At 44.1% G+C, this 18,814-nt stretch overlaps 1 protein-coding gene across 7 annotated transcripts in view; it reads left to right on the top strand.

Annotated features, from left to right (window-relative positions):
- bmpr1ba (bone morphogenetic protein receptor type 1Ba) overlaps nucleotides 1-18,814 on the top strand; it is a 584,628-nt gene that overhangs the window by 519,869 nt on the left and 45,945 nt on the right. For 3 of the 7 annotated variants that reach the window (XM_043674433.2, XM_087979917.1, XM_043674435.2), the window contains 4 exons: nucleotides 283-580; nucleotides 5,161-5,336; nucleotides 8,865-8,995; nucleotides 10,301-17,353. In XM_043674433.2, coding sequence (XP_043530368.1) covers nucleotides 283-580; nucleotides 5,161-5,336; nucleotides 8,865-8,995; nucleotides 10,301-10,426 — 731 coding nt within the window. In that variant the 3' untranslated portion in view covers nucleotides 10,427-17,353. Of the gene's footprint in view, nucleotides 1-282; nucleotides 581-5,160; nucleotides 5,337-8,864; nucleotides 9,005-10,300; nucleotides 17,354-18,814 lie in introns of those variants that run through there. The other 4 variants (XM_087979920.1, XM_087979921.1, XM_087979918.1 and 1 more) reach the window with 3 other exon arrangements.

Here is an 18,814-nt window from a genome sequence, read left to right as displayed (position 1 = left end):
TGAGTTGACATGACAACCAATCAGCACCTTCTTCACCTATGGTGTAAGCTGTGCCGATGATTTGAAATTTGACAATTTTATATTTATCCTGATAATGTAAGATGGAAAACTTGTAATGATACATATCTCTTTTCTTTGCTAACTAAAATCCTTCAGCCCTGGTATCCCAGCCATTCCTTCAGAGCATTCTCCCTGAAATGTTGACAGGATAGTTTGCTCAATCATCTGATAGCTTCGGTGATTATCACATTAAAGATCAGTTGTGTTGTTGTCTTTGTTTAGGCTTCATTGCTGCTGACATCAAAGGGACAGGGTCATGGACTCAGCTGTATCTGATCACAGACTACCATGAGAATGGATCTCTTTACGATTACCTGAAGTCCACAACCCTCGACACGAAAGCCATGCTAAAGCTGGCATACTCGACGGTCAGTGGACTCTGCCACTTGCACACGGAGATCTTTGGAACGCAGGGAAAGCCAGCCATCGCCCATCGTGACTTGAAAAGCAAGAACATATTGGTGAAAAAGAATGGGATGTGCTGTATTGCCGATCTGGGCCTGGCTGTTAAATTCATCAGGTGAGCTGTGAAAAGCTGCCAACTCTCCTTGATTTCTGCCCGGTGTTGGTTTTCCAAAGCCCTGTCCCCCACCCGCCTCTCCTCCCTTTTCCTGACCATCAGAACCTCCGAGCCGGTGGACTGCCCCAAGGGTACCAGGTTTTTCCTTTGTTACAGGTGACTAGTATTCAGTTGGCAATTCAACCACGAAAGTTCAATCACGATTGAACCTGGTATCTGCAACCCAAAAACCCAGGAGAAGAAACATCAGTGTCGTTTCACTTCACGAGTGCAGGAGTCATGTTCGAATGCTCTGACCAATACCTTGACTGAGACTGGAACACAAAGCACTCCTTGTCTGTGTGGCATTGCTACTTACTGGGGCACATGATCAAGACTCTAGTTTCCTTACAATATGCCCACAATGGAGCCAGTTGCCAAAAAACATAAGAACATTAGAACCAGGAACAGGAGTAGGCCGTCTGGCCCATTGACCCTGCTCCGCCATTTAATAAGATCATGGCTGATCTTTATCATGGACTCAACTCCACCTACCCGCTTGCTGACCATAGCCCTTAATTCCTTTATTGTCCAAAAACCTGTCTATCTTTGCTTGCCTTAAGAACATTCAATGGTGTAGCCTCAACTGCTTCACTGGACAGGGAATCCACAGAAAGGAAATAGTCACAGCCCCATCACTTAAAATCTTCAAGAGTTTCAGAAAACTTATTTCTAAGTTGCTTGTTATCAAAACAATCATTTCTGTGTCATGCCTGGTTTAACTACTGCTACCCTTATAACTGTCGGAGAAATACAGAAATCAATCTGATGCTGACATGATTAAAGAAGGAGCAGAAGAGGAACCTCGTGTCAATAGACTGTCTCCTCAAGAGAAAGTATTAATGGAAATGCTGCTTACATCTGGGTATTGATGCAAGTATTAATGTGACAGGTTCTCATATTGAAGAATGACTCTTCCCCCCCTCCCACACATGATTTCCTTGCACCGAGCTCTTGGCAAAAAGGAGATCCGCTCATCTCCCCAGACATTCCTGCTGGGAGTGTAAATCAGGTGGGACACTCAAATCAGAGAACACAGAAGGTCAGACATAACGTAAACCCCTGCACCAGGGAGTAGGAAGGGGGCATGTGCCGTCAGAAGAGAGGACTGTCTGAATTTCCACCTCTCTTCCTCTTGACCTCTCCCTTAGTCCCTCTTTGTGTGTGTGTGTGTGTGTGTTTGAGAGAGTGTGCGTGTCTCTGTGTGTATGAGAGAGAGTTTGTGTGTGTCTCTGTGTGTTTGAAAGAATGTGTTTGTGTCTTGCTCTTTTTTGTATCTCTCTCTCCTTTGCGCTTGTGTCTTTTTGTCTGTCTCTCTTTCTGTCTGCCTCACTCTTTCTCTTTGCATCTTCCCCTCTCGGTCTCTTTCTGTTTGTCTTTGTCTCTCTATTTATTTATTTCTCTCTCTCTTTCTGTCTGTCTGCCTTTCTCTTTGCAGCTTCCCCTCTCAGTCCCTTTCTGTCTGTCTCTGTCTATCTATTTCTTTCTCTCTCTCTTTCTGCCTGATTGTCTTTTTCTTTCTGTCACTCTCTCTCAGCTAGTCCTTTTGTCTCTCTCTTTGTCTCTTTCTTACTTTCTGTCTCCATCTCCTCTCTCACCCTTTTGCTCTATCTGTTGTTGGGGTTGGTCTCTCAGTCTCTCCCTGTAACATGGAAGGTTCACCAGGCAGTTCAGCCCAACAGGCCCATACTGGATCCCTCGCACCAACACCCTCTAGCTCTGTCAGTGTGCTTGAAAACCATTTAGGATTACAGGAGACTACATTCAGTCCATTGAGCCATTCAGTCCATTCAGCCTGGGTTTGCTCTTTTAAAGTGCAGTCCTATGTTCCCACTTCCTCCTGCACTTCCCACGCAACTCAACATTTTTTAACCTTCAAGTATTTACCCATAAGACCATAAGACATAGGAGCGGAAGTAAGGCCATTCGGCCTTATGGGCATTTGGCTGATGGGCATTTCAACTCCACTTACCCGCATTCTCCCCATAGCCCTTAATTCCTTGTGACATCAAGAATTGATCAATTTCTGCCTTGAAGACATTTAGCGTCCCAGCCTCCACTGCACTCTGTTGCAATGAATTCCACAGGCCCACCACTCTCTGGCTGAAGAAATGTCTCCGCATTTCTGTTCTGAATTTACCCCCTCTAATTCTAAGGCTGTGTTCATGGGTCCTAGTCTCCTCACCTAACAGAAACAATTTCCTAGCGTCCACCCTCTCCAAGCCATGTATTATCTTGTAAGTTTCTATTAGATCTCCCCTTAATCTTCTAAACTCCAATGAATACAATCCCAGGATTCTCAGCCATTCCTCATATGTTAGACCTACCATTCCAGGGATCATCTGTGTGAATCTCCGCTGGACACGCTCCAGTGCCAGAATGTCCTTCCTGAGGTGTGGGGACCAAAACTGGACACAGTACTCCAAATGGGGCCTAACCAGAGCTTTATAAAGTCTCAGTAGCACAACGGTGCTTTTATATTCCAACCCTCTTGAGATAAATGACAACATTGCATTCACTTTCTTAATCACGGACTCAACCTGCATGTTTACCTTCACAGAATCCTCAACTAGCACTCCCAGATCCCTTTGTACTTTGGCTTTACGAATTTTCTCACCATTTAGAAAGTAGTCCATGCTTGTATTCTTTTTTCCAAAGTGCAAGATCTCGCATTTGCTCACATTGAATTCCATCAGCCATTTCCTGGACCACTCTCCCAAACTGTCTAGATCCTTCTGCAGCCTCCCCACTTCCTCAGTACTACCTGCCTGTCCACCTAACTTTGTATCATCGGCAAACTTCGCTAGAATGCCCCCAGTCCCTTCATCCAGATCATTAATATATAACGTGAACAGCTGCGGCCCCAACATTGAACCACGCGGGACACCGCTTGTCACCGGCTGCCATTCCGAAAAAGAACCTTTTATCCCAACTCTCTGCCTTCTGTCAGACAGCCAATCCTCAATCCATACCAGTAGCTCACCTCGAACACCATGGGCCCTCACCTTGCTCAGCAGCCTCCAGTGTGGCACCTTATCAAAGGCCTTTTGGAAGTCTAGGTAGACCACATCCACTGGGTTTCCCTGGTCTAACCTATGTGTCACCTCTTCAAGGAACTCCAAAAGGTTTGTCAGGCATGACCTCCCCTTACTAAATCCATGTTGACTTGTTCTAATCCGACCCTACTCTTCCAAGAATTTAGAAACCTCATCCTTAATGATGGATTCTAGAATTTTACCAACAACCGAGGTTAGGCTAATTGGCCTATAATTTTCCATCTTTTGTCTTGATCCTTTCTTGAACAAGGGGGTTACAACAGCGATCTTCCAATCATCCGGGACTTTCCCTGACTCCAATGACTTTTGAAAGATCTCAACCAACGCCTCCGCTATTTCCTCAGACACCTCCCTCAGAACTCTAGGATGTAGCCCATCGGGGCCAGGAGATTTATCAATTTTAAGACCTTTTAGCTTTTCTAGCACTTTCTCTTTTGTAATGGCAACCATACTCAACTCAGCCCCCTGACTCCCTTTAATTGTTGGGATATTACTCATGTCTTCCACTGTGAAGACTGATGCAAAGTACTTATTAAGTTCTCCTGCTATTTCCTTATCTCCCATCACTAGGCTTCCAGCATCAGTTTGAAGTGGCCCAATGTCTACTTTTGCCTGTCGTTTGTTTCTTATGTATTGAAAGAAACTTTTACTATCATTTCTAATATTACTGGCTAGCATACCTTCATATTTGATCCTCTCCTTCCTTATTTCTCTCTTTGTTATCCTCTATTTGTTTTTGTAGCCTTCCCAATCTTCTGATTTCCCAGTGCTCTTGGCCACTTTATAGGATCTCTCTTTTTCTTTGATAGATTTCCTGACTTCCTTTGTCAGCCATGGCTGTCTAAGCTCTCCCCGGATAATCTTTCTCTTCTTGGGGATGGACCTCTGTACAGTGTCCTCAATTTTACCCACAAACTCCTGCCATTTTTGCTCTACTGTCTTCCCTGCTAGGCTCTGCTTCCAGTCCCCAATTCCCTTTTGAAGTGTATAATTGTAACCTCTTCCTTGTAACCTACCAGGCAGAACCCTTCAGATCCTAACTGCTCCTTGTGAAATAATGTTTCTCCTTTGTCGAGAGTGTGGTGCTGGGAAAGCAGAGCAGGTCAGGCAGCATCCGAGGAGCAGGAGAATCGATGTTTCAGGCAAAAATCTTTCATCACGAATGTATGTCTTTGCCTGGCCTTTGATTTCCGCCTTTTACTTCCATGGTCTCTGACTTCTAACCAAACTGGCCAAGTGAGACCACTTTCCCCAGCCTTGCTTTTTCAGTGTGACTCCAGATTCCACCGTGTTCACTCTCCACTTGTTGTCCTGATGATATACCACAGGTATCTCCACTTGCCTAGTCACTCTGTGCTGGGATTTCTCGGTCATTCTTCCCAATGCACTGACTGGAAAGAGGGACTTTTAGAAGCAAGTTTTCACTGAGCAGTGTCACAAGAGATGGGATGAAGAAAGTAACTCTCTCCCTTCCTTCCTCCATAGTGACACCAATGAAGTTGACATACCCTTGAACACCAGGGTAGGCACAAAACGTTACATGGCACCAGAAGTGTTGGACGAAAGTCTCAATCGCAACCATTTCCAATCATACATCATGGCAGATATGTACAGCTTTGGTCTGATCCTCTGGGAAATAGCTCGCCGTTGTGTTTCTGTAGGTAAGGTAACCGGTATCTCTTATCTTGTTCGTATTGTTATGATCTCCATCTGCTATTGGTAAGGGGGAGCCAGAAATCAAGATAACCAAATTTGACTGATCTTCCCCTAATGAAATTACCAACAAGATTTCATTCTTTGTAATTTTTACTTTAGCACAAATCAGAATCAATGTAAAATGAGCATGAATTAACAGGCAAATGATACTTTAACTATTTCACTTTAAGCAGTTGACACAACAAAGTCCCTCTTACAAACTACAAGCACCCACAAACATGTGACCCCATGTGTAGTTCCACAGATCTGTAACATGCTACCTCTACATAGCATCCCTCACCTTTTCATCAGATTGCTTGATCCTTGAGTCATGTTCATCAGCAGCTTTATTCTACTGGTGCAGTGGCTCAGTGGTTAGCACTGCTGCCTCACAGCATCAGGGACCCATGTTCAATTCCAGCCACGGATGACTGTCTGTGTGGAATTTGCACATTCTCCCCATATCCATGTGGGTTTCCTCCCACAGCCCAAAGATGTACAGATTAGGTGAATTGGCCATGCTAAATTGCCTGTAATTCCAGGGAAATGTGCAGGTGGTGGATTAGATATGGGAAATATAGGGGGGGTTGGTGTCTGTGTGGCTCGATGTGGCTTGCTTCTACACTGTCGGGACTCTATATCCAAGACCACTGGACACAATTCTCACCTGAATAGCGCATACCTGTGCAAGCTCCTTAGCTAGGTTTATTATAGTCTTGATTGTATAGAAGCCCCAGAGACTCCTTTAGGCAACCCTTTTAATGAATTCTGTAGAACAGTCTTGTCAGATCTGGTAAAACTGAAGTCAATGCAATAAATTTGTTAAATATGCAATCCCTGTTTGAAGTCTATCTTCAGCGGTCTACATGGTCTTACAAACACACTGCTCCTTATAAATATACTTTCTCCATTCACCCCTCTGCTGCAGCTCTCCATTGTCTGGCAGCTGTCTGTTTTGTTGAGCCACATGGTTATAATCAGAATTTAATCCTGTTGGTACCGCTTCCAGATCAATGGGCGCCAGGTCACATGGATCAATATTTCTTATTATTCAAGAAAATTAAAATGATGTAAACAATGGAAGTAAATGTTTAAGAATCTTTTCCAACCTTTCTGCAAAACAGTTACGGTTCTTCAGACAACATAAAGAAACCACAAATTTACATGACTGTACTGCTTCTGGTCAAACATCATCACAGTATCAGAATGCAGAGAGAGTCTGTGGAGACGTTTTGTTAGGAAATAATAACATTCATCTGCATGGTGACTTTAAAGTAGTGAAATGCTTGGGAGCTTCAGAGGAATACTGTCAAACAAAATTGGGCACTACTTCATGTCGGGATACATTAGGACAAAAACTCAATCATAGCCAGAGGTTTTATGGGCTCTCTTAAAGAAGGGAAGGAAGAGTGTTGGATTGGCAGAGAGATTTAGGGAGGGAACTCCAGAGATGAGGGCCTGATCAGTTGAAGGTTAGATTACTTACAGTGTGGAAACAGGCCCTTCGGCCCAACAAGTCCACTCCGCCCCGCCGAAGCGCAACCCACCCATACCCCTCATCTACCCCTTACCTAACACTACTTGCAATTTAGCATGGCCAATTCACCTGACCTGCACATCTTTGGACTGTGGGAGGAAACCGGAGCACCCGGAGGAAACCCACGCAGACACAGGGAGAATGTGCAAACTCCACACAGTCAGTCGCCTGAGGCGGGAATTGAACCCGGGTCTCTGGCGCTGTGAGGCAGCAGTGCTAACCACTGTGCCACTGTGCCGCCCACCAATAGTCATCAATGTAGAGTGTTTAAAATCAGGATGCACAAATAACCAGGGTAGGAAAAACATTGGCTTCTCAGAGGCTTGTAGTATCGAAGGTGTTTACCAACATAGGGATGGGTGGAGGCTTGGAAGAAATAACATACAGGGCAGAAGTATTAGGAAATGATGAGCTATTAGTATTAAAAGCTGCTTAACAAAGGTGGTAGATAGAGTTATGAGACAAATGGCTCGTGAGTTACCTGAACAGTTAAACAGGCCTGAACGTCTCCCTGTGTTCCTATGTTTATTTAATTGTTTTCATTCAATTTGTTTGTAATGAATTGTACAAACTACTCAAGGGAGTTGGATGGAGGATGGCAGGGTGCCCAAAGATGCCCCATCTGCCTGCTTTTGGATTTGGTACAGACCCAGAGAATAAATTCTGAATTCCAGAGCAATATTGATGGGGAATGTCACAGATAACTGTCGATAGCTGTGAGGCCATGTGAATTTGCACTTTCTAAGTCAGGCCAATCATAGCAGATAATGTATGATGAAAGGTAAAAGTTGCAGTGGTATTCAAAGTGTTTTGAAAAGAAGTGTGTGTGTCAGTGTGTGTCCGTCTGTGTGTCTGCCTGTCTGTCTGTGTCTATATGTGTCTGTGTGTCTGTGTGTGTGTGTGTGTGTCTGTGTGTGCGTGTCTGTGTGTGTCTGTGTGTGTGTGTGTGTGTGTCTGTGCGTGTGCGTGCACGTGTGTATGCATGTGTGTCTATGTGTGTGTGTGCGTGCGGTGCCTGCGTGTGCATGCACGTGTGTGTGTGTGTGTGTGTTGGAATTTGAGTCCCACCTTTTGGACTGAGAGTGAGTTGAGCCTTATCTGTCAGTTGAAGCTGAGTATTTTATAGTTCGCTTTTCCTGATTGCTGAGAAACAGCAGCTCCGAGATCAATAAACAGCATGTTACTGACTAACTCTCAGCTGCTATAAAAAATATCACACTGGTTTTTGTTTGAATGGGTATTTTCTTTCACAGTGACAAACGTAAACAATTTTAATATTTGATACATTTTTTAAAGGTTCACCTTGCTCTGCTGCTGGTAATGGCCAGAGTTTAGCAGCCTGATCAAACCTGGTAACATGCCACACATTAGTGTGCTAACAACACTTCTGTTTCTGGCTATGTTTGACATAATCCTATTATGTCAAAGATTAAGATTGCTTGGATCTTTCTGTGCTCCCTGTCTAATGCTCCCCTCACAATCTCTTCACTCACCAGAAGCCTGTCAAGAGGAGTTCCAGCAGGGGTCAGTACTGAGTTACTCCTGCTCCTGTGCTGAACAGTTAGTTGGCATAACTTTGAGAACAGGTAGAGTCTAGATTAGAGTGGTGCTGGAAAAGCACAACAGTCAGGCAGCATCCGTGGAGCAGGAAAATTGATGTTTGGGGCAAAAGCCCTTCATCAGGTCTTCATTCCTGATGAAGGGCTTTTGCCCGAAATGTCGATTTTCCTGCTCCTCGGATGCTGCCTGACCTGCTGTGCTTTTCCAGCACCGCACTGATCTAGACTCTGGTTTCCAGCGTCTGCAGCCCTCACTTTTGCCTTGAGAGCGGGCAGACTCGCTGAGGGATTTATGGTATCTGCCACTGAGGGGAGAGCTGGAATGGCGAGGGATTTACTTCAGTAGAATGTATCCTGTATTGTGGTTTGTCAGTGCTGCATGACATTTCCATCAACAGGCATTGTTGAAGAGTACCAGCTCCCTTACCATGATCTAGTGCCCAGTGACCCATCCTTTGAAGATATGAGGGAGGTGGTGTGTATCAAGCGGCTGAGACCATCCTTCCCCAATCGATGGACCAGTGACGAGGTAAGATAGACATTTGTTAAAGACGAGCATGGGGTAGGTGGATGGTGTAACAGAACAATGAAGAATAAGATGAAAGCATTTGTTCTGTGAATAGTCTAGTAATGCAAGGTCAGGGGTTCAAGTCCCGTCTTGGTGCCATTTCAACTGAATTAATGAATTTAGTCTGGAATTGAAAGTTCATAACATCAGAAACATTGCAGTAATCCCATTTCCCATCAGAAAAAGCATAGCGCTGGCGATCAGAAAGTGCTGGAGAAACTCAGCAGGTTTGGCAGCATTCTGCAGAGGGAGAGAAACAGAGTTAGTGTTTCAATTCCAAGGTCTCTCTCCTTTGGAAACCACTTTCTAGTGTGTTCTCCAGATCATGTTTCAGCAGGTCATGTTTCAGTAGATCACCATCAAGATTTCTCCCAGTCGATGACTGTAAGTATGGCAGCGTGTCCTCGGAGATCGCCCAGAGATGCCAGACTGTGTTTTCCACTGAAGATACAGCCACTGAGGAAACTTGTGATGCTTGTGTTTTGCCAAGTCCCTTCTAAATGCCCTGTTTTGCTGAGTTTCTGTAGATGTTTCTTCCTACTTGACCAAGAAGGTCTCCTGCTCCCACTTTGGGGCTGCCTCCAGTACTGACCATTAACTCTGTCACTTTGAGCTGTAAGATCTGAATTATTCGACAGGGTGCTATGAACACGCACATGTTAATTATCATCCGTGCTCACTCATATTAAGTTTCAATGCTTCACACTGAGGACAGCAACAGGTTTTGTGATCTGGTGAAGCATTTGTGATGCTTATTCTGTACAGACTAAATTCTGACCTTTCTGACTGTTTTAGTTGATATTATAAACACCTCTGCCTTCTCAGCTGTGAGTCCTTCCTGGTTTTGAAACTCTTAGCATTCTTTCTTGCCCCCAACTGCCCTGCCAACTGTTGAGGATACAAATCCTCCCCTTGATCCTGTAAACTATGGTCCCACCTACAAGCTCAAATCCCTCCATGACTTCACTTCCATCTCCTCATTTTGGACCATCTTTAAAATCCATGGAATGATTAAAATTGAGGATAAGCCGGAGGTTGGAAGAGGAGGAGCACAGGAATGGTGGGGGGAGGGGGGGAGTTGGGGGGCTGCATGAGTAACAAAGATGGGGGGAATGTGAGGGGTTTGAAAACAAGGGTTGCTGTTTTATCAGGCAGTTGCTCCGTATTACGTTCAACAAGTGAAGCCTTGGGACTGTAGTGCAGGGAAGGATAGTGATAGTGCCCATTTGCTTTGGTTTATGCCCATTTGTGTGTTTGCCTTCACAGTGTTTGAGACAAATGGGAAAAGTCATGACAGAGTGCTGGGCCCACAATCCAGCTTCTCGGCTAACAGCTCTCCGAGTGAAGAAAACCTTGGCTAAAATGTCAGAATCTCAAGATATTAAACTCTGATGCAACGCCAAATCTCCACTCGGTGTTCAAGACCCTCACATAGCACCGGACCCGTAGCGGATGGGAGAGTGACAGCCTTTTGACCCTTTCTAAACTATCTTTTCTGTTTAAGTCATTTCAACCCCTTGATCGTTGGTGCAGCAATGGCTGATTAACGAGGGAGAAGTGAACTGTCACAGCCACCAGAGATGGCAAAAGGAGCATCCACTGGGTATTTCCTGCTTACATAGTGTTAAAAACAAACAGGTATTCAAGAGATTAACACAAAGGGAGGTTGCATGCTCGCTTTCTGTGAAAGCTGTTCACTTGGTTAATTTGTTTTTTTTTGAGAAGTGTTATGCAATAAGAGACTCAAAAAGCCAACTCCAACCTGACTCCAATTGTACATAAACTGACGCCGTTAACACTGAGTGGAGCTGCTGTAAGGTTTAACTGAGCTGAGTTTCTGATGACCATAGGGACGGAAGTTGTTGCCTGGAGTCCACTGAGAGCAAACGTCCTCATCACGAGAGAATGTGTTCCGCCGCTGTCTGCCCTGTCATGGACACCCATGAGAACGTTTAATTGAGTATGCGTGTGGATATTCCTTTGACCGAAGAGAAGTGGATGGGAAGGGGCCTTGTGACAGGAATGTGACATTTATTGACAAGCACTGACAGGAACTCAGACAATGTGAGACATGGATTGTAATGTCTTCACCTTCCATTCAAAACCGTCTCCAGATAATTGGATTCCATCTGGCCAGGTTAGCTCATCTGGAACTGTGTGCAAATATCTTTGTCTTGAATCTCTTGTCACTCCATCATGCTTTCTGACTTTCCTTTGTATCTCCTTCAAGAGCCATACTGCTCTTACAGAAACGTTTTCGGTGGTCAGAGGATTGAAAGGGAATTTGTTAAGCTATGAGAGGAATAACCTCCTGGTCCAGAGTTCATAATGTTGGAGCAGCACTCTGGGAATTCATGGTGGACCATCATTGGTGGTAAATTCATAGGTTCAGAGAACAGGTGTCCCTGGCAGTCAGACCCTGGCAATGAATGTAACGTTAGCAACCAGGTTACTCAGCTGGGAAACCACTCAACCCCCAAACAGAGAAAGGAGAGAGGAGGGAGACAGGTTCTAAATCCCAAAAGGTGCTCGCCCAAGTCGCTGAGATTCTCCCCTGTTTTATATGCCACTAGTGGGCACTCATGACAGTGGGTACATGTCAGATTAGAGACTTGGACAACCATGTGGGGACTTATGGTTACAATGTTGGGAAGAATTGTAAAGGTGCTGCAGTGAGTTTAGTAGTTTACTGCCATTTCTTCAGGACATGCTACTCTGAAGTTATTTGGGAGCCTCACATTTCACATGTTGCCTGGTTGCATTCCATCCCATTGGTTTCCAAATGAATCCCAGAGACAGGGGAACTTTTGACAATAACCCTCGTTGTAAGGATGGGCCCCAGTGGATCCAGTGCCCCAATGTTCAGCATTCCTATCATATTTCTGCCTCAAAACTTCCAGCTATATTCTCTATAAATGAAGATGATGATTGAACAGAACCGATGATTACTTACAGTGTGGAAACAGGTCCTTTGGGCGAGTAAGTCCACACCAACCCTGCGAAGAGCAACCCACCCAGACCCCTACATTTACCCCTTCACCAAACACTACGGCCAATTCACCTGACCTGCACATTTTTGGACTGTGGGAGGAAACCGGAGGAAACCCACACAGACACGGGGAGAATGTGCAAACTCCACACGGACAGTTGCCTGAGGCGGGAATTGAACCCGGGTCTCTGGCGCTGTGAGGCAGCAGTGCTAACCACCATGCCACCGTGCTGCTCTTTCAGGAGTGAAGTTAGGAAACACATGCAAAGAAGTGAGAGGAATTCACTATATCCCAATATTTATTCAAGGATAAAAACACTAAAGCCATTATAACATACAATACGTCCTGTTAATTAGCCAACAAGAAGAAACACAAGTGTTTTCTTTGGTGCAGTTCACAGCGTTTGGAACGTTCCATCCGTGAGCTGCATCCATTGCTAATTTTTAAATCTGAAATCAATAGACTTTTGATAACCAGACATATTAAATGATATGGTCAGGCAGCATCTGAGGAGCAGGAGAGTTGACGTTTTGAGAACCTATGCCCGAAACGTCAATTCTCCTGCTCCTCGGATGCTGCCTGACCTGCTGTGCTTTTCCAGCACCACTCTCTCAACTCTGATCTCCAGCATCTGCAGTACTCACTGTCTGCTATATTAAATGATATAGAGCTAAGGCAGACATATAGAATTACAGCAAAAAGTATCCATTATTCCACAGAATAGCAGAACAGGCTCAATGGGCTAAATGATTTCCTATTGATTTTTGTGTTCCTTTCAGCTTTTGGGGTTTTGTTTTTGCACTGATATGTTCACCTTTAGTGATTTAGTGTCCTGAGTCATCTTTACAGCTCCAGCATATCTGAAATCTCACCTATTAACTAAAGAATTTCCTTATGACATGCAGTATTTAAAAAAATCAATAACAGAATAGTAGCCCATCCAACCATTCCGTTTCAGAACCCGTAATTTCAGTTTTGGAAAAAACGTTCAGGCTTGAGCTAATAAATGGAAAGTAACATTTGTACCAATCAAGTACCAGTCAGTGACCATCTCCAGCAAGGGGGTCTCTAACCTGCTTGAATGTTCAATGATATTAACTTCAATGAACAACCGCAACCTCCCCCCCCCCCCACACCACCAATATCCTGGAAGTTACTCGTGCCCAGAATAGACAGACCATATTAATACTATCATTGCCACCATCCTGTGGACACACATCATTGTTATTTGGAAAAATATCACAATTTTTTCAATGTCGCTAGGTCAAAATTCTGTAACTTCTCCCCTCACCTTACCATTAACCAGGAACTCAGCTGGCATCACCATACCAGCACTATGACTTCAAAAGCAGGTCAGAGGCGAGGAATCTGCAGTAAATAGTTCTCCTCCTATCTCCCCAAAGCCTGTTCACCATCTACAAGACACATGTTAGGCGCATGATGGAAAAGACACAGTTGCCTGGATAGATGTAGTTCCAACAATACTCAAGAAGCTTGGTACCATTCAGAACAAAGCACTTCATTGGCACCACATCCACAAACACCCACTCCCTCCACGGCTGGCACGCAATTGCGACTGTGTGTACAAGGCTACAAGGTACCATCTAAAGGCACTGTAGAAATTCATCAAGGCTCTTTCGACAGCACCTTCCTAACCCATGACCACTACTATTTAGAAGGAAAGGGGCAGTAGATACCTGGATCACCACCTGCAAATTCCTCTCTAATGCACTCACCATCTTGACTTGGAAATGTATCACCGTTCCTTCACTGTCTCTGGGTCAAAATCCTAGAAATCCCTACCCAACGGCATTATAGGTCAACCCACAGCACATGGACGGCGGTGGTTCAAGAAGGCAGCTCATCACCACCTTCTCAAGGGGTAACTAGGGATGGGCAAGAAATACTGGCCCAGTCAGTGACACCTACTTTCCATGAATGAATTAAAAATAATTAGCAGTTTTGGTGTCCATACAGAGATTCAAGAAGGTTACTTAGCATCACTTCCTCCAAAACAAAAATAGATGGTTAAGAAACACTGGCCTTGCATACATCCTGTGAACATTGAAAAAAAGAATCCTTGAAACTAGAAAGGTCATGATTGAACTGCCTCTCCTTCCTACCCCCTTATCCTACCATCATTTGGAAATCATGAAATAGTAACCAAATAAAAAACCTTTTAATGCCTCATATATTTCTATTGTGAGACTAAAAATCACCTACACAAAGAATAAAGCTGCTCTCTCATTGGAGGAAGGTAGCTAGTAGCGTTTTAACCTGAGGAGGGGGAAAGGTTGAGACTTTCATGGTAACTTCAGCTGCTGTGAGAATCGAACCCACACTCTTGGTATTACTCAATATCACAGCTCAGCTATCCAGCCAACTGAACTAACTCTGTTCATGCAGTTGGGAGCTGAGGCACAACCTTATTGATAGGTTCAAATGGCTTTATGACCTAATCCTGCCACATTAAACGCTATTAAACTGTCATTTAAGTTCCATCTTGAGTTAGTTTGAAATAAACTGGTCACTATTCCTCTTGTGATTCCTTTTGATTAGCTGCGCCATTATTTACCCTCACTGGACACTCACATGTTCTAGGGGTACATGGAAAATTTCATTTAATTTATCAGCAGATTGAATTAATGTTTCCCTTCAATTTTACTTACTGGCTTTTAATTTATTGATTTGGACAATGTCTCCCTCATGATCTGAATTAGTCTCCCCCTCTGCTGAGCAGACACACACAACGCTAACAAGATGCACCTTCTGGCCAGGATTGTTTCTGTTTAGAGACAGAGAACGAACCCCCTTCTACTCTGTCTGAACAATGAGCTTTAACACAGACCCTGAACGTCATGGGAAAGAGAGACAAATTGCTGAAGGTTTCCATCTTGCTCTCATCAGGACAAACACAAGAATTCCAAATTTCAAATGACCTTGACAATTTATACTGTGAGAGAAACACTTGCTGAAAGGTTTGGTTGCACAAAACTATTGGCTCCTCAAGCTCCCAGGCAATTTAGAAAAAAAAGACTTGAACATATTCCTTTTGTTTGTAGAGAATGGGTCCTGTCTCTGCATGCGTGTGTAAAGGTGTAAATGAATCATGTTACTGGCATGATTGATTATCTTTCATTGATTGTCAGTGAAGTTGTTAACACACTCAGGATTGTTTCGCATGTGTCTCCCAAACATACAACCTCATCTGACGGTTGACATATTTTGGGTTTGTCAGGATGAGTTCAGTCTGTGATCAGCCTAACACAAGCAACTGAAGGAGCATGCAATTTGATTTCAGTCCATCGCAAGGATCATGAGCATCAATGATGCATCAAGGGTCAATGCATCATACTGGCACTAAAACTCATACACAATGTTACTCGTGTTTGGCAGAACATTGGTTGGACTGGCAGCAGCATCTTGTGAATGGAAAGTACCACATGTAATGATTGGAATGACATCAGTCAGGTGGACCTCATAGAATATAAGATCCCTCATTGGGCCTGTTGAACTGGTCCAATCAGGGAGCCCTGGCTGATAGATACAGACAGGAAATTCTGCTCACCTTAGGAGCCAGCTCTGAGCTGGCTGGGTCAGTGTCATGTACTGTGCGCATATAAATAAAGGGTGAGGCGATGCTAGCCTTTGTTATTTCAGTAACAGAATGGAAAAGGAGGGTAGGTGCCAGACAAGACGTTTCACCAACTTGCCAACGTGTTAACACTGAGGAGCGCCATGCCGAATGACTCCCGTCCTCAGATTATTCATCTTTCAAATGACAACGATAGGTAAAATCACCTTGTGCTGAATTAATGACCACCTTGATGAGCCCAGCTCCATTAGACAGGGCACTGTTCTGCCTAAAGTGATTTCACAGAGCGAAGAGAGAGACGTTGCTCCACTTGGCCTTTCCCTGTTCAATCGAAAACTGATGATACCCGATCATTTCTTTCACAGCATCCCCTCACTCCCTGAACGTACTGCTGCTGAGAAAGACTCTATATCTGGTTTGCAAATGTTCATTGCAACAGTGAAGGTAATATCTGTGAGAATGGATCTGTCTCAACATGTTGACCAAAATAAACTCCACCAGAAAATCAAGTCAGTTTAAAGGTTGGGGAAAATCCTCATTGTTACTTCAGTGGGGAGCATTTGGTTTCAATATATTATCTGTACTCGAACAGTTAAACAAATATTTGGCACCATCCGATCGTCACTCAGTTCCCAGCAAAAAAAAACCCTGAACCCTTTGCTGTAATTGACCCCCGTTGGACTTAAGATCCATTAGAGGTGGAGTTGGCTCTTTGACCACTTGTCTCTCTGGGTAGGGAGAGAGAAGGTGGTAACAGTCTGAACATTGGGAGGATATCTTGAATTGTCGTGTGAATTTGTATGTCATTAGAGGGACTGTCGAGTAGAGCTAAGTGCTGGACAATCGAAATCCCTGTTACTGAAAGAGTAGGAAGAAAAATGCAATATTATGTTTTATTTTGTGTATTTTTTAAAGCACAATGTCCAAAATCCTCAAAGACCTTTTGGGTGCAGAATGTGCTCCTGCAGTTTCTGAATGTTTTTTTTGACTCACCCGAATCACACTCCGTCCAATCTGAATCCATTTCATTTCAAATGGTAGCTATCTCCCAATTAGCTCCAAGCATGTACATACATTGTTGGGTTCTTGCATGCTGTGTGGACAGCTTCTCAAAGTCAGCACAGCATTGTCTCTCGGTTGGCAAATGGGGAATGGTTTCAGTCCTGTGCACATAGTGTGCATTATTACAGTCCCGTACACCTGGGTGTGTACACCCTCTCTTACCCCACCAGTGGCTCCCCGCACCCTTCCTCCCAATAGTTGGCCTCTGGTGAAAACCAAGCCATGTGAGGGTATGGGAGAAAGACCATTGCTGGGTCTGTAACGCAGACAGCATTTCACCTAAATGGCACAAGGGGATCCACTATTCCTTCCCAAAATCTCTCAGGAGAGGTTTGCCTCTCCAGTCTGCTAGTCAGGAAAGCTGAAACTGGGGACAGTGCTGGGATACCAGTACTTTGCAGTGTACGTGGGGGGATGCAACAAATGAAACTTTATCAATTGTATAACTGGAAACAAAGCATTTTTTTTAACATCTGTACAGATGAGATTTTTTTTAAAAAGCTACAGCTCACTGGGGAGCAGTGCCTTATTTAAACTGTAAATAGTTGTAAATCAGAGGGATTAGAATCCAGAATATTAGTTGTATATGCTATAAATATGTACTGTGTTTACCCAATTCCCAAATAAACAAATTCAGACAGTGATATTTTCAACTCGGACTTTGTGTGTGTTTAGGTGTGTACATGTGTCTGTGTGTGTCCATATGTGAGTGTATTTCTGTGTGCCTGTCTGAGTCAATGTGTGTTTTGGTGTGCAAGTGTGTGTGTGTGTGTCCATTTGTGAGTGTATTTCTGTGTGCCTGTCTGTCTGGGTATGTCTATGAGCTCTATGTGCGCTTGTGTGTGTGTTTAGGTGTGCATATGTGTCTGTGTGTGTGAGCATGAGTATGTGTCTATGTTTGAGTGTGTGTGTGTGTGTCTACTTGTGAGTGTATTTCTGTGTGCCTCTCTGTCAGTGTGAGTTTTGTATGTCGGTGAGACTATATGCGTCTGTGTGTGTAGGTGTTCTATATGTGTCTGTGTGTGTGTGAGCATGAGTCTGTGTCTGAGTGTGTGTGTCTATTTGTGAGTATATTTCTGTGTGCCTCTCTGTCTATGTGAGTTTTGCATGTCTGTGAGTCAATGTGTGTCGAAGTCTCTAAGTGTGTGTGTGTTTGTGTGTGCATTTTCTCAGTTTCACTCTGGGTGCAATAGTGCAGAAAATGCGAATCCAGTAATACTGCTCTCCCTAAATAAATGCAAAGTATTGTGGATTCTGGATACCTGAAACAAGCACAGGGAATGTTGGAGAAACTCAACAGGTCTGGTAACATCTGTGGAGAGACAATCAGAGCTAAAGTTTTGAGTCAAGGAATTACTTCCTCAGAACAGACCCTTCAAATCCAATTGACGGGGAGTAAAGCTTTATGTGTGCAGGTCCACAGGTGGCAGCACAGGTAGATAAGGGAGTAAAAAAGGCGTATGGCATGCTTATCTTCATTGGAAGGGGCATTGAGTATAAGGATGGACAAGTTATGCTGCAGCTTTATGGAACTTTTGTTCGGTTACTCTTGGAATATTGTGTCCAGTTCTGGTCACCACACCACCAGAAGGATGTGGATACTTTGAAGAGACTACAGAAAAGGTTGACCAGGATGTTGCCTGGTATGAGGGATGTGAGTTACCCAGAAAGGCTGGATAGATTGGGTTTGTTTTCACTGGAATGCAGGAGGTTGAAGGGCGACCTGATTAGAAGTTTATAAGATTGTAAATGGCATGGATAGAGTGGGAAGTATGAGGCTTTTTCCCAGGGTGGAGGGGTCAGTTACTATAGGGGACACAGGCTCAAAATGTGGGGTGGGGGGAAGGGTTTAGAGAGATTTTTCACACAAAGTGTGGTGAGTGCCTGGAACATCCTGCCGGAACAGGTGGTGGAAGCAGACAAAATAGCAGCATTCAAGAAGCACATGGACGAGCATATAAACAGGGAGGGAACAGAGGGATGAGGATCCTGTAAATGAAGACAGTTTTAAAATGGAAGGGCAAAATGTGTCAGCTCAAGCTTGGAGGGCCGAAGGGCCTGTTTCTGTCCTGTATTGTCCTTTGTTCTATTCCTGGAACTGAGATGATTAAGCACCAAGGACCACTGCCATCC

Source organism: Chiloscyllium plagiosum, unplaced genomic scaffold (genome assembly GCF_037043375.1).
Source record: "Chiloscyllium plagiosum isolate Xiang-an unplaced genomic scaffold, Cpla_swu_hap1 HiC_scaffold_36, whole genome shotgun sequence".
Taxonomy (NCBI): Eukaryota; Metazoa; Chordata; class Chondrichthyes; order Orectolobiformes; family Hemiscylliidae; genus Chiloscyllium; species Chiloscyllium plagiosum.
The sequence above is the reverse complement of the archived record's forward strand: the minus strand, read 5'-3'. Positions and strand labels throughout refer to the sequence as shown.